Genomic DNA, 15,857 nt, shown 5'->3' on the forward strand with positions numbered 1-15,857 from the left:
TCAGGGCCTATGAACAGGATTTGTTGCAGTAAATAGTCTTCTGAAGGTGCTTTCAGCACACCATTCTACTGTCTTCAGGATTGTTTCCAGTGTACAGAAATATCAACTTTTAATAAAGTGATTGTTTTTTTGTTCTCGTGGAAGTATCACGAGTGCTGTGTCAGTTGCGTATGTGCCTGCATGTTGTGGTGTAGTATGTGCTAGGTATGGGGAAATCCCTTATTTGTAGTCGTCACACCTAATCACCTAACCACTTTCGGGAAATAATTTTACCCTCCTCCTCTCCTCATTAACCATGAGTGCTCACGTTGAAAAAGAAAAGATGATAAAATCGTAATAATAATTATTCCACTATTCCGTGGTTTCACCGTATATGCTTAGGAGAACCCGCAGAATAAGAGACGTTATAGTACGCTGTAGTTTTCCATATTTAACTGTAGTGCCCCATTTTGGAACTAAATGACAAGAAAAATGCAATGAAATAGTGCATACCTTTTTCGATGGTTTATACATTACAGTCGCGGATATTTTACTTATTTCTCGCATTTTCACCCGCGCTTGAGGGAATCGTTAAATACTACAAAACTCGTAAGATATGCGCGTGTACTGTCTATCAAACAGTCGAATATAAGGTGACTTTTTTATTTTGCAAATAGAGAAATCACACGATACAATACTTACAGAACATTACACTGACAGTTTAAAATTGACTGGGTTATACCAGACGTTGACATTACAATACGACTTTTCCAATAAAAACAATACATCACGTACACTGTACAACTGCTAGATTAAAACAATACAGTCAACTCTCGCCTTGCGGACACCTCGCTGTTACTGCACCCCGTTATTACGGACAGGAGTTGCAGTCCCGCCCAATAAGAATTACTGAAAATAATACCACGTACATCCTATATTATGGACACCAAATTGTTGTCCAGAAGGTGTCCGTTTTAGAGGGAGTTTACTGTATTACGGACACCACGTTGTGGTCCCGAAGGTATCCGTTAAAGAGAGAGTTGATTGTAGCAGGCGCGGAACGCGGGAAAACTATGTGGGCGAATCGTGATTGCTTTTGGTTTTACTTCTGATTGGTTGAGGAAGTGGCACGAGATATTCAAACCAATCACTGAGCGTAGTAATGCAGTTCAAACGCGAATTGCTTTCGACACCCAAGCGAAAATCGCTCTATAATAATTATAATAGTTAATTATTATACACTTATATTACACTTATAATAAGATGAATGGTAGACCTTTCTTGTATTTCATTATAAAGGAGTATCACTGTTTCATAGCCTGACGAATATCACGTCTCTTTTAAGGGGGCGATTGTTTCATGGGTGATTGTATAATTTCGTTCAGAAAAGGGCGATATATTTTGTGGTTGAAACCTTTTAGGTGCGTCATGCTTATACCTTCCACTTTTCAATGCCGGAAAATGTATCGCTTTTTTTACGAACTTAAAGGCGAAAGATAACTTACCGATATCAACATTGTAAGGAGGGGGGGGGGGGGGTTGGGGGGGGGGGGGGGGAGAACTTGTGTTGTGGGGAATACGTGGCCCACATCATGAGTCCTAGCTACTTCAGGCTGAAATTATAAATGTTCACATGACGTAATGTCTTTGTGTTTGCATTTATACACATGCATCAATTTGAACCACTTACGGCAGATCAATAATTTCGAACCAGTCATCATTAGTTGTAACAACGAAGTCAAACCTCCCATAGTGGTTTATACTAGTACCCAACCCATGCTGGTTCTGTACCGTGAAAAATCAACTTCTGTTTAGTTCATTGACATTGCATTGTGCGCCAAATATTTTTATATTTAATTTATTTTAATATTTTATTATTTAATATATTAAAAAAATAGCACTAAAAATACTTACTCGTCGTATATTCGTTCTGCTATTTTTTGTTGTTTTTGGGAAAATTTTAACAATTGCGATAGGATGTGTACCACACAATTTTAAACAACATTATTAGAAAATGGATAAATAAAAAACATATCAATAGGTTACAGCTTTAATCATTACGTAATAGTGTTTATTTCTGAATATACTTAAAAACTATCCTTCTCATTAAATCTAAATACGAACTAAAACGTTTTCGATGGGAATGTACATAAACAGTTATAGCAGAATTTGCTTTAAAACAAGTCACACCCTGGATGAAGTTTCTGCTGCATGGGCTGTGTCAGTGGTGTTGGTTAAACTGGTGTCTCGAGGTTGCCGTTTAACACGATTCCTGACTGCTGGGGATCCAGTACAGAATATTATTTCCTTCATCTTCTTTCTGAAGTTTTGGTTTATCAGAGCGTATACAAATGGATTGACAGCAGAATTGAAGAGGACCATCGTGTGAATAACAGTGAACACGACTTTATCGATGGCAGTGTAAGATGTACTGTCCTCGACGACATGGGCAACTGCATCAGTTAGCCAACAGATTCCAAATAATGTCGTGACAGTTATGACCATCAAGGTAACTCGTTTGCGAACCTTCACGACACCCTGTGTATGAAAAACATTCACGAATAAGCAAGAGTTAGTAACATTTGAATCAAGAAAGCTTCTTGGAAATAAGTTGTGGAAAATTGAGGAACTTTAATACAACCAGCATGTGACAAGTACGATGCCATATATTGACAATTTCACATCCATAGTGCACGTGTAGCTACTATATAGTAGTAGTAGTAGTAGTAGTAGTAGTAGTAGTAGTAGTAGTAGTAGTAGTAGTAGTAGTAGTAGTAGTAGTAGTAGTAGTAGTAGTAGTAGTAGCAGCTGTAGCAGTAGTAGTAGTAGTAGTAGTAGTAGTAGTAGTAGCAGTAGCAGTAGCAGTAGCAGTAGCAGTAGCAGTAGCAGTAGCAGTAGCAGTAGCAGTGGCAGTGGCAGTGGCAGTGGCAGTGGCAGTGGCAGTGGCAGTGGCAGTGGCAGTGGCAGTGGCAGTGGCAGTGGCAGTGGCAGTGGCAGTGGCAGTGGCAGTGGCAGTGGCAGTGGCAGTGGTAGTGGTAGTGGTAGTGGTAGTGGTAGTGGTAGTGGTAGTGGTAGTGGTAGTGGTAGTGGTAGTGGTAGTGGTAGTGGTAGTGGTAGTGGTAGTGGTAGTGGTAGTGGTAGTGGTAGTGGTAGTGGTAGTGGTAGTGGTAGTAGTAGTAGTAGGACCCCTAGTAGTAGTAGAAGTGGCTTCACAAAGTCACAATAGCACAAACACAACGTCACAATTCCACTTTCACAGTCACGATGTCACAGTAACATTGTCACGATGACCATGACAACGTCACAAGCGCAATATATCAATTGCAATGTCACAGCCTCGAAGTCACAAACCCAATTCACGATAGCAACGTCACAAAATAATCGCAGTGTCATAATGACAATGTCGCAATGACAATGTCTCAAACACAATTTCACAACCATAAACGTAATTACATCATAATGACACAGTCCATAAGTCACAGTCACAATGTCACCATCGCAATGTTACAAACACAATTATTTTAGACAAACAATGCCACAGTCACTGTTACAATCGGAATGTCATAATGACAGTCACACTCACAATAGCACAATCGCAATCACGTAATGCAGTGCAAACATCAATATATTTCTGCAATTTTGATCGCTGGAGTTAATCGAAAGAAAAACTATTGGTGGATTGAATGAGCGTACGTAAAGAACATCCTCGTCACTCACTCTTTGTTGGTCGGTGAGCTGATTGTTGTCATGACGTTTGAACCATAGAATGTACACCACTCTAGCGTATAAGCCGGCCATCAGTGCCACAGAGAAAAGAACCAAAACAAACCACACCCAAGAAAAAGCCATGGGCATCCACTTCTCAGGCCAAAAAGAATGGCAGAAGTTCCCTTTTACGTTCATGACTAGGAACAGCGGGATAGTAAGTACCAGTGCGAAGATCCAAGAACCAACAATTAACACCTATAAGGTAAAGTGTAAAACTATTGACAGTGATTCTATAAAGTCGAGTAAAATCACAGGGTCCCAAATGGGTTAAGGGCTCCAGGGTAGCAGCAATTCACGCAATAATTCCTTGGGAAACTCATTTTAACATATTTTAATATAACGCGACATTCCGTTACAAATTCGCAGAAATGGAGAACCCCTTTCCCCAATAAGCAATGTTGCAAGTTTAGTATAAAATTTGTCAGTGACGCACCTTCAGTTTACACTTGGAAGGTTGGCCTCCGTTACCAAGAGGATGAACAATTGCATAAAATCGTTCAATGGCGATTGCAACCAGAGTGACAGCCGAGGAAACTGCTCCAACCCACGCGACGTTTCCACCTATCAGTAGTTGGCATAAAACAGTACCAGTCTTCCCGCCTGGGAGGGAGGAAACAAGCTTCAAAAAAGTGTCTGGTGCAATGAACGTCGCGTACAGGATATCTGCTACAGCCAGATTTACAAGCAGGCAATGGATGGGTTTCCTGTAACATGAAATAAATATAAAAAGGATTGCTAAAAGTAGATCCTTGTACTGAAATCCCTAAACATATTTTGATATCGATGCAGCCAAATATCAGCTACCTTATTGTTACTTATTTTCGCGGGAACTTAATTTCGCGAAAATGGAACGGGCATATTTCGCGGGACTTAAATTTCGCGATTTGGCCAAAGAAATACGTTTAAAGGAACTAAATTTCGCGAACATTGTCAAAAAACTGGACTGCATTAACAAACAGTTTGTCTCAAAATTGCCACAACTGATTATAATTTTCCACAGCAATAGTTTCCAATGACACTGAACAAAACCATATAACGAGACGAAACCGGCTTATAACAGTTTGGTATGTTCCTTTGTAACAAAGTAGAGCTAGTTTGACGACTGTACCAAGATAATTGGTTTTATTCAACCGAAATATTGAGCCAAAATAAATTTATAACATCAGTCTCTAGCTGTTTGATCAGCCCTGCATTGTTAATTATGTAGTAAACTGACGGTAACGTTGATTAATCATATCGAATTATATAGAGGGGTATTAAAGTTCGCGTCGTTATTTTTCGTGAGAACCTTTTTTCGCGGGTCTCTAATTTCGCGGTTTTTTGAAAATCGCGAAAATCGCGAAAATCGCAAAAATTAAGTTCCGCGAAAATAAGGGCCGAATCGCACTAGCGGACAAGTTTTAAATGTCATGACATTTTTGACAAAAACAAAATTGTCGCGACAAGTCAGAGACATCTTGAAGAGAACAAAAGGTGTAATTATTAGTACAATAGCTTTGCACGTGCTTCTGGCATCCCTGTACATTTCTTAGCACGGCCGTCTTGGGCAAACATTAGACATGCAGTACAACGCGGTAAAAAATTCTAAAACAATTTGCATTTAAAGTACGCGTGTTCTGATGCAGTGGAATAATGAGTCGTCTCAAGATAACTTTTCCCTTTCTCATTCTTACATTGGGCAAACACTTCGCTTATAAACATGCCTTGCCTATCGCGGAAAGATTATGCGGTTGAATTATGATAGTGAGAGCCACATCACGGTGCATACTATCGCAAAAAATTTTGGAGTGCGTGTTGTTTTTAGGTCCAGTTTGGGCCAAACACAATAGCCAATCAACAACGTATTGTTATCTGGCATTACGAGGGGCATGGGAATGCGACTTGTCATGAATTGTCCTGCCTTGAGGCAGGACAACGGCGCCTTTGAAGATTTGTCCGTTTTGACAAAATTTGCCCTTGTCCAACAAGTCGTTCGCACTTGATTTTGCGATTGTTTGACAAAATGTATCGCGCGTGCAACGCGGACCAATCATAAGACAACGGCTTATTTGTTTTCCTGAAATGTTGGACAAGTTCTAGGTCTCGAAAAACGTAATCGCACTTGTTTTCTGTAACAAGTGACTCATTAATGATGAAATCTACCAGTTGTTACAAAATGTGTCCGCTAGTGCGATTCGGCCCTAAGTAACAATAAGGTAATTAGCCGAGAAAAGCAAATTATAATGTTTTGTTATTATGTTTTCATTAAAACGAGAGCCCTTTCATCGTTGTTTGATTGACGTTGTGTGAAGTCTTTTTGTATTAGGCAAACCAACGCTTTCTTGTTAAAGCCTGTTGAATTTTCTAAAGCACATTAACTAATAATTATGCAAAATATACGGGGAGGCTTCGCCTAAAAGTGTACCTTTTGCTACCCGAATGTTAAAGGAGAAGTTCACTCTAGAATGGCCATTTATTTTCTTTACGCCAATAAAAAGTTTACACAAAGATATGTCATTCTCCAAAATTTCAGCCTCCAACTTTCGCTATAACCCTACGAAATCTTTCCCAAAACTCGACAACTGAACGCCGCCATCTTGGAGCTGGTAATGTACGCGTGACGTCAAAGATAAATAAAGGTGACGGGCCTACACGACTCCTACGTTCGTGACATTTGTAACCTTTGCCGTTATATGTTGAGTTCGGTCTTTCGACCTTATTTGCTTCTGACTTCTTTCTGAGGGTATTGTTATTATTTGGAGGCATAATGTATTGAATAGAGCCGTAAGATTGTGGCCAAGGAAGTGTCTAGAGGTCAATAAGTCCGCGCTGCGTGGTTTCCGTTTGTAGAGTTGAATGACACCTCTAAATCTGTACTCTGCCACATGTTGTGCTAGTTCAGTTTGTTTTGGCTCAATTCTATTTGCAAGATATGCATTAAGCTCTCAAAATGTTCGCCCTGGAAGGACAAGATCTGAAATGATCCGTGAAAATGTAAACTGCTTGCATGTTATTGACGCCGGGCCCGGCATTTTAATCTATACTATTGCAAGATGTATTGTCTAATATCATGTATTGTCTAATAATATGGAGCTCTGTTTGAGCAAAATGGAGCTGCACAAACAGGTATTTTGACAAACAAAAGCCACTAAGAAGAAACGATGAGTTTCGAGTATTTAAATTTTCCTGCCAAACTTCAGACTGAGCTCTTTGACGTCACGCATACATTACCAGCTCCAAGATGGCGACGTTCAGTTGTCGAGTTTTGGGAAAGATTTCGTAGGGTTATAGCGCACGTTGGAGGCTGAAGTTATGGCGAATAACATTTCTTTGAATAAACTTTTTATTGGCGTAGAGAAAATAAATGGTCATTCTGGAGTGAACTTCTCCTTTAAGAAAAGAGTGGGAAAACTCAGATATCTTAGGTTTCTACAAGGATCGCATTCGAAACATCTTGAACTTAAGACCCATCTTGAGACCCACTAAACGGTTGATTTATTTAAGACTTTGAGAGGGTTGTTCACGTGAAAAGTTTGAAAAATGGTTACAAGATTCCCACTGTAGATAATTTATGTGAAAGAAATGCCATTTAACAGTCAACTCTCGTTATAGGGGACACGCTCGGGGCGTCGTTTAGTGTCCTTAAAAGCTACAGCCCGTAATAGCGGGAGTCAGTTTTAGTCAAGCCTCTTTTGCTGGGGATTTTGTCGGTAATATCGAGTGTCCGCAATAGCGGGGTGTCCGAAAGGCAAGAGTTGACTGTATATCGAATGTACAATGAATTCCTTATTTCTCGAACCCTCGAGCTTTCGAAACTCCCAATAACTTATACCAAAAGTCGTTTCCCTTACCTAAGTCGAACATTGTAACTTTACTCCCAATTTCTCGAACTAATTGTCTTTTCCCATGCAGGTTGGAAAAATCGGGTTTCCTGCTGTATAGACCTGCAGAAACGTTGACCCATAAAAAGCATAAACCATAAACGATGCGACCCAAATGTTTACTGGGAAATCGGACAAAAGTTATCGTCGCCTGCGACAGAATGAACATTGTAATAAGACAGCCTGTATAAATCATGCTCTTAAGGTCCCAAAAGAAGAAAATATCTTGATTATCAATAAATGGAATATTACTAAGCTTACTAATGCTGTCTACCTAGAATCCCATTCGGTCTTACCGTTCATGGTTTATGCTTTTCACAGGGTCAACGTTTCTTCAATTTGGTATATGAAAAGGTTATCTCGATAGTACATTGGTACGTATAAGGGTAAGGGTTTGAACCTCGGGGCGAGGCTTCCCCGTATAAAATATGTTTTAGTTGCCTTCCTCGTCCTCAACCTCCATAGAAACGACTTTTTATTCGAGTAATCTGTAGGTATGAGAAATCGAGGTTCCAGAAAGCGAAATTCTACTGTATATTTCTTTAATATAAAATTGCAGTGCAGAACGTCATAAGCGTATAAGATAGTAATACCACAGTTATTTTAGCTTAGACCTACCTCATATCTCTATTTTTCTTTATTATCGCACACACAAGAGAATTTCCGACGATATCTACAACGACCAGCATGGAGTGCACCGTTGCTATGGCAATACCTGATGAGTCTAGCATGGCTGAAAGGTGTGGATAATGCTACACAATTAAATGACCTGAATAAAAGAAAAAATAAGGATGCATAAATTTTCGATAACTTGAAATCGCCAATAACCAGTACATAAGTACTAAGGACTGAAAATTTAAGTGATAATCGCTAGTCACGCCCGATAATCGATGCATGCAATAATTTGAAACAATATGAGACGCGGAAAAAAACATTAGTCGCACGGAAATAACAATAAAATCTTTTATAATGTCAAAACAGCAAATGGTTAATTAATGAACATCGCAAAAAATAAATTTAACCGCGGAATAATAAATTGAACAGCTTGCAAATTAATCCACCTTGCACAAAATGTCAATCGAACCGCGCAAAAGTTAATTCATTTGCGTGCGGATCGATTTTTTTCAGATTCGTTTATTTTTGTGTGTTTTAAATGTTCTACATATGAACGATCGTCGTTTTACTTGTGCGCCTTTTACAAGTTTCATATTGTTTATTTTATAAATGGAAGACTTTGTTTACAACGGAACGCGATAGGTTCTATTATTTGCAAAAAAGTTCATCGATTATTCGAATTCGTAGTCGTGAGTAGCTTGCATTTACATATAAGAGAATTTTCCCTATCTTTTATACCCCCCTTTACACGGGAAAAGACGAAATCGTCTCCGTTTATTTGCCTTTTTTTCAGTAACTTGCTAAAATATTGTCAATACGTTATTTTCAAATTTTTCCGCCTGCCTAAATATCCAGTATATATATCTGAGTCATTATTTGCTATACCGGGTTCTTATTTTGGTTAACAAAAAGTGCATTTGAAAAACATGAAATTTTCTTGCCACGAGCGTGAGACAAAGAAAAATCTGAGTCCCGTAATGATTCGAATCCATGACCTCCCAGCTACGGCTTGGGCACTCTAGTCACTGAGCTAGGGGAAGGCACTTGATGTAATAAATAGCGAAGGATGTTAAATGTTGAGCTCGGCGAATAAATGATAAAGATGAAATTTTCGTTTGTCACGAGCGTGGGGCAAAGAAAATGACTCCCCTACATGATTCGATTTTGTTTTGCAATATTCTACAAAATTCAAGGACTTTAAAGAAGCTAGTCAAAAGAGGTTCAGTTGCGAATGCTCAAAAACCGCAAAAACCCTGGAACACCCCTCGCTCCCTTCTTTGTGTTCGTAGAAAATAATTATAGTCTAACTGTTAATTGTTTGTAAAACCAAGTTTAAATTACCTGAAAAATGTACTCTTGATTCGTCTCGTAGTGTCGATCCGAAGCTACCAGCATAAACTGTAGACGAATGTTAAAAACCACACAGCTGATGTTTCTATTAATTTGGGGGTGTTCGATCAATCAATCAATCAATCAATCAATCAACCAATAGTGGTTTTGAAAAGGGGGTTGTGTACGTGTTCTTTTTGCATATAAATTAATAACTCAAATGGCTTTTGACGTTCATGTCTGCGGTTCCTGCCAAAATGAAGCATATGCATATGTATGCGAATATATCGAACAAGAGACCATTTTTATCACATTTCTGAGAAGAGAGAGAGTTGCAATAATTAAGGTGAGAAGCGGTGTAATGTAGTCGATCTCCCAGTTGTTTGGACATGTTATGAGACACTGTCTGAACATTGATATATCTCCTCAATCGAAACTAAAAAAAAGAAGCAAACGAAAACATACTAAATCGTAAAAAAATGGTATGCTGTGTCAGGTCACGTTCGTGGAAATTAAAAAGTGATAATAATTGGACTGGACGTGTTTTTTTTTGTGTCTCCTCAAAAAAAAAATTGACTTGAACTTCAATCAATTTGGCGACTTGTTAGCATACAAAAACGGGCTACACGATTTTTCTCTATAGCTATATATACACAGTGTATTCAGTGTATTCAGTTCCGAGAGACTTTGACAACCAGTTCATTGTTCTAAAGGCAGCAAACTTCTTATAATTTAAGTAAAAAGCAAACCTCTCATCTTTTATGAAAGCATGTTTCAACAGAAACGTCCGTCGAAAGCAAGTATATGAATAATTTATATATCTATATATTTATCAATACATAAATAGATATGAATACATTAATATGTTAGCTAATACATGTTTTTGACATTGAATAAGGTGTTTCCGAATAGCATGCAAAACAAATTAAGTGTAATACTCCATAATTTTCGAGCTATTTTAAAAGTTCGCGGCCACCGTACCTCACCGATTTCGCTGAAATTTGGCATGCAGTCTTGTTTTAGGGTCCTAACTACCAAATGGATATTAAAAAGTTTCAATTCTTTTTATTTTGGAAAATATCGAGAAGGCCGATTTGAAGCGTCCGTGACGGCCCGCCAACATGGCGGATCGAAAATGTTCTTGTTACTTCGACACTGAACCTGCCGTCACAGTTTCTCGATCATACTTGGTACAGTTATAAAGAACTATATTTCTTCTTTCAATTTATCAACATAGATTCGACAAATGCTGAGTTTGAATGATCAACGCCCAAGAAATTCGAAGGTATGTTAACGATGTTTTGAACAGCCTCAAATTTACTACAAAATTAAAGGCTTATAACTCCACTGTTATCTCGATTTAGAACTAGCCAATTACCATGAACAAAGATTGTTCATTGGTGAATTGATTTCATTAATAAAAAAATTGGGGAAATGTTACAGTTAAGAATAAAAAATTATAGAACCTCTAGTAAATTGTCCATTTCAGCGCCATTTCAGCGGATCAGCTCATTTAACACCACATAATCGGGAGAAACATGAAAGGGTTACGGTCGTTTAAAATAAGCAGTTTTCGTGTATTCTTTGCTTATCTTAAAAAAATACATGATCTTTGCCAAAGATATGGCGATTTTTGAGCGTACGATTGTTTTTCCAAATTTTTATATTGGCGACTTTGTTGTCGAGACTGATACGCTGTTGTAATTCAATATTCGTTTCACAACAACTTCTGTTGCTCGCATTTTCCAAAGCACTGTTTAAAAAATTGCCCATTCCGTAACAGAGTCATTCTTAATTTTTCTTTAAAAATTACTAGGAATGCAAGAATGTCATAGAACGGTTTTATACTAGTGAAAATACCTGTCAGACATAACTTCAACTGTTCGTGTTATCCGGCTGTTTTCACAAATATGCAAATTAGGGAATTCTTAAAGTGCCTATCTTTAACTATTTCACGTCTAAATCTTTTCGCCTACCTTTTGGCCAAACGACGTTTTGTGTCTCCAGGCAGAATACGCGTTATCAGCAACGAAAGTCGAAGAGATACAGAAGCTCGAGTAAAATTCACACTGCTGTAAAATGAACATCGTTTGAAACAAATCCACTATCTACAAACAAATCCACGGCTGTGCCATGGGTAGTCCTGTGAGCCCCGTAGTAGCCAACTTATGTATGGAGGAAATTGAAGAAACAGCAATCAATTCAACCCCTGTTCCACCCAAAATCTGGAAACGCTATGTTGACGACAGTTTTTGTGTCATCAAGAAGAATGCTGTTGCTTCCTTCCATGATTCTCTGAACTCTATCGACCCGCATATTTCCTTCACCATTGAGCACGAATCTAATGGCCAGTTGTCATTCCTCGACACTCTTATTTCTCGCGACAATAACAGCTCAACATTGATGTCTATCGGAAGCCCACACACACGGATAGATACCTTGACTTTAACTCACATCATGACAGAGAGCACAAAATCAGCACTGCAGCGACACTTTTGCATAGAGCTCTAAAACTACCAAACTCGGAATCTGGAAAAGCCCGTGAAATTGATCGCATTAGCATCGCGTTACAATCTAATGGCTACCCACCAAAAGTCACAGCTGATATCATAAGAAAGAAATCTTCGAACCCCCCAACACCTTCACCTGAAGAACTGGTTGGGATGTTCTTCAGTTGGGCTGATCCAATGAATAGCCAGAGTTTCGCGGTCCTTCCTTACATCAAAGGCATTACCGAACCTCTTACAAGAATTCTCAAAAGTCACGATATCTGGGTAACCAACAAACCAATCAAGACACTACAACAAGAGTTCCCTGTTCCCAAGTTTCGACCTCGGGTCGACGACCAGTGCAATGTTGTTTACAAAATCCCTTGTGCGTCTTGTCCCTGGAGTTACATCGGCGAGACAAAAAGATCGTTTAGCACACGGCGAAAAGAACATATCAGGAATACTAAACAATGCGCTAAAGGCTCCAATGTAGCAAAACATGCCTGGACTCTTGATCACGCCATCGACTTTGAAAACGCGGAGATAATTGACAAGGGCAACAATCGCATTAGAAAGACACTTGAATCGTGGCACACGGCAAAAACGGTCGAGGTCGACAACAATTCGTGCCCTCTGCCAGGACAATATAACATTCTTTTAAACAAACAGTAATTTATACACTTTTAGCATTCCTTTTAACATTCTTTTACACATACTTTTAACTTTTTAATTTATGCGATTCGCTAGTCATATTCAAATTTTTAGGTCCATTTTATCACTTCATTTTTATCCGTCGAAGACAGCAGTCTGGCTGTCGAAAGCTCATAATTTTTTAAAATATTTTACCAGAGAACGCTTTTTTATCTTCTTAAAAACCACTACGAAAAAACAAGGAGTTTCGAGTATTTAAATTTTCTCCCCAAACTTCAGGCTGAGCTCTTTAAAGTGTCTATCCAGCCTACAGGTTTTTTGTGGTTTTCGTATCTCTTTAATGCATAAACAAGTATTCTAAAAGAAATTTTTGGATTCCGCCACTTTTTCGCTGCAAAATCGAGCTTTAAAGTTCCCGCTTCGGCCACGCCCAAAGAAGTTGACCGCGTGATCGAGGATTGGTGATGAGTGACGTCATATCAGGAACCGCTCGAAGCGTTTGCATTTGTTTATTTGCTTGACAGCCACAACATAAGGTTTGTCTTTCCCAAGAATTCTTCGAGTTTGGATGGAATACTCACATGACAGCGATTTCTTATCTGACGAAGACGTGACAAGCAGTTCATCTGATTCGAACGAAGAGATCGAGTCCGGAGAACTTGAATCGTTCGCTCGCACTGCAGTAGAAGATAAGAGTAACAAAGAAGAACGCACTCTCGAGAACCTCTAGCGGACGATGCATGGATAGAAGAATATAATCGAGAGATGCAACTTATTGAAGAGAGGGAACGAAAATTACAAAACCAGCTTAACAGAGTCGTGGAATTAGACACATACCGGTATATAGATACTTTTTCCAAACACTCACTCCGCGCGTTAAATTTGCATTTTGTACGCAAATTCACTCCAGAAAGCTTTGAAAAGAAACTTGACGCGTCGCGAAACCAACAACGACGGACGGATATCGATCTGCATTCTCAGGCTGCATACCTTTTAATTTTCATTACAGATGTGAAACGAAAATGAAAACAATATAATGAATAGACTGTAAGCACTATTATTCCGAAAATTGCCCTTGACACTCACACAACGCATTGACTTGAAAGTGGTATGCTTGTTTGTTTTGAATCGAAACTTGTCGCGTCGGTAGATTTGCGTATGTTGCAAATAAATGTGCCCTTAGTTGATACGCAAAAGATTGATATTAATCAACATGTTTATTACTTTTATTAGTCCTTTTTATCACAGCTTATTAAAATACGAGCTACTTTAGTCCTTCTTGTTACAGCCTAATAAAAATACAAGCGACTTTCCACGCGTTTAGAAATGCCGACAACACGCGCTTATGATAAGTGCGACTGATTGTCTCAAAATCGATTAACAAACAGTCATAACCTATCGATTTTTTAACTTTTATAACTTAGAAAAACTTTTCTTTTCATTGTGACAATGCTTACTTTAGGCTGTGAAAGCTTTGATAAACTTTTCATTGTATGCACTTTAAACAAACAATAGCGCTTGCGGAGACCGATCGATAAAATTATAACTTTACATGTATGGTAGTTGAAACCCTGAAAAGCTACGTACGAGCGCAGTGACTTCGATTATAAAGATTACATTTTAATAAGACTTTATGAACAAGACTTACAAGAAACAGAAATAGAAATTCAAGCGATATTCGAGGGAGAAATAATTCGCTTTACCTTGACTGGTCGACAAATCGAACGTCGCTTCAGCTACATGTTATCTTTGCTTGGCGACGCTTGCTCGCTTATTATTTCTACACGATGGTTGACAATATGCAATAAAAATCTCTTGGGAAGTTGGCGACGTTTACTTGTAGTTTTTTAGGCGTCTAGCGAGACGCGTGTCTTGTCGTTCGAGAAAAGACACTCCATCAAATGAATAATGAGTATGAATACCCGATGACGACTTCAACTGGACAAAGTTAAGTATTCCGGTGAAATCTTGGCACAGGAACAATGCCAATATCATCTTAGATCATCGACTGTTGGCATTGAAGATTTTCAAAGGAATGTCTTCTTGTAATATTCCTGGGAGCGAAGTAACAAGCACAGACGGCAGACAAAGCACTCGGATTCCACTTTGCACGTTTTAATTTGACGAATTCGAAGTCCATCTACTTTTTCCTTCTAGCCTTTGCTTCTGTTGTCATATCACTCCAAAATGCAGCGCAATACCCTTTTCTTATTTTGGAGTATTCAAGCATACCGCAACGACGCATCTATCTGGTATATTTCTGCCGTCAGTATCTCCTCGCTATTACAGAAGAAATGCTGACTTCAAATGGTGGCAAGATTTCGCAGTTCCTGATCTGACGTCACAGCCGGTCTGGAACCCAGACTCTTTCTGGTCTTGACTCCCGGTCAACTTCTTTGGGCGTGGCCGAAACGGGAACTTTAAAGCTCGATTTTGCAGCGAAAAAGTGGCAGAATCCAAAAATTTCTTTTAGAAAACTTGTTTATGCATTATAGAGATACGAAAACCACAAAAATCCTGTAGGCTGGATAGACACTTTAACGTCACGCACACATTACCAGCTCCAAGATGGCGGCGTTCAGTTGTCGAGCTTTGGAAAAGATTTCGTAGGGTTATAGCGAACGATTAGGCTGAAATTTTGGTGAATAACATATTTTTGTATAAACTTTTTATTGGCGTAAAGAAAATAAATGGCCATTCTGGAGTGAACTTCTCCTTTAAATATAAATTTGGAAACATTCGGTTTCATGTTTGACAAATCAAAGAAACTGTACTTACCAACTCGCTTTTTTGATATGTAATTGCTGTTTCTTTTCCGGCCCAAGACAAGGAATTCTTGCAATTTATACCTGGAAACGCGAGGATTTAGATTAAAATCTTGCATATACAGCGGATTCAGGTTGAGTGTTTAACGGCCTTTGTTGTCATATTCGTTGTCACGGTTGAATTAATTGCGTTGCAAACGTTAACGTTGCTAGACAGGAATGATGACAGGAATGGTGTCTACTGAATCTTATAGATGCCATCATATAAAATTTAGTCTCTTTCGTTTATACATTGTGGTGTTCCATTCTGACTGCACGGGAGTATTTTGCTTTTGAGTTCTACGCGGCGATTTCTTGTTTAGTTAAACTTGTTTTCTGTTCGATTGCGCGAAAAGGACAAA

At 38.8% G+C, this 15,857-nt stretch overlaps 2 protein-coding genes and 1 pseudogene across 6 annotated transcripts in view; 2 read left to right on the plus strand and 1 right to left on the minus strand.

The window, feature by feature from the left end:
• The window catches only part of LOC144637456 (hemicentin-1-like), a 211,294-nt gene that overhangs the window by 104,900 nt on the left and 90,537 nt on the right, over positions 1-15,857 (plus strand). The gene's annotated exons all lie outside the window — the stretch shown is intronic.
• On the minus strand, positions 685-9,621 carry LOC144638699 (pyroglutamylated RF-amide peptide receptor-like). 2 transcript variants are annotated; one of them, XM_078497918.1, is made up of 5 exons: positions 9,564-9,621; positions 8,226-8,376; positions 4,181-4,451; positions 3,697-3,942; positions 685-2,517 (listed from the first exon to the last, which is right to left on the minus strand). In XM_078497918.1, exons 2-5 carry the CDS (start codon positions 8,336-8,338, stop codon positions 2,164-2,166), a joined length of 984 nt encoding a protein of 327 aa, XP_078354044.1. In that variant the 5' UTR covers positions 8,339-8,376; positions 9,564-9,621; the 3' UTR covers positions 685-2,163. The 2 variants fall into 2 exon arrangements, with proteins under 2 accessions (XP_078354044.1, XP_078354045.1); XM_078497919.1 differs by lacking the exon at positions 9,564-9,621 and having other exon boundaries at positions 8,226-8,378.
• On the plus strand, positions 11,652-12,894 carry LOC144638973 (uncharacterized; annotated as a pseudogene).

Source organism: Oculina patagonica, chromosome 14 (assembly GCF_052425735.1).
Source record: "Oculina patagonica isolate OP01 chromosome 14, crgOcupat, whole genome shotgun sequence".
In the NCBI taxonomy this organism is placed as follows: domain Eukaryota; kingdom Metazoa; phylum Cnidaria; class Anthozoa; order Scleractinia; family Oculinidae; genus Oculina; species Oculina patagonica.

Bases quoted from the DNA above. Each gene is read 5' to 3' on its own strand.
- LOC144638699 (XM_078497918.1), bottom strand. From the start codon at position 8,338: ATGCTAGACTCATCAGGTATTGCCATAGCAACGGTGCACTCCATGCTG. The intron at 4,452-8,225 runs GTAGGTCTAAGC...TTCATGTTACAG, and splicing joins AAGAAAAATAGAGATATGAG to GAAACCCATCCATTGCCTGC. The intron at 3,943-4,180 runs GTGCGTCACTGA...TTTACCTTATAG, and splicing joins CTTCCAAGTGTAAACTGAAG to GTGTTAATTGTTGGTTCTTG.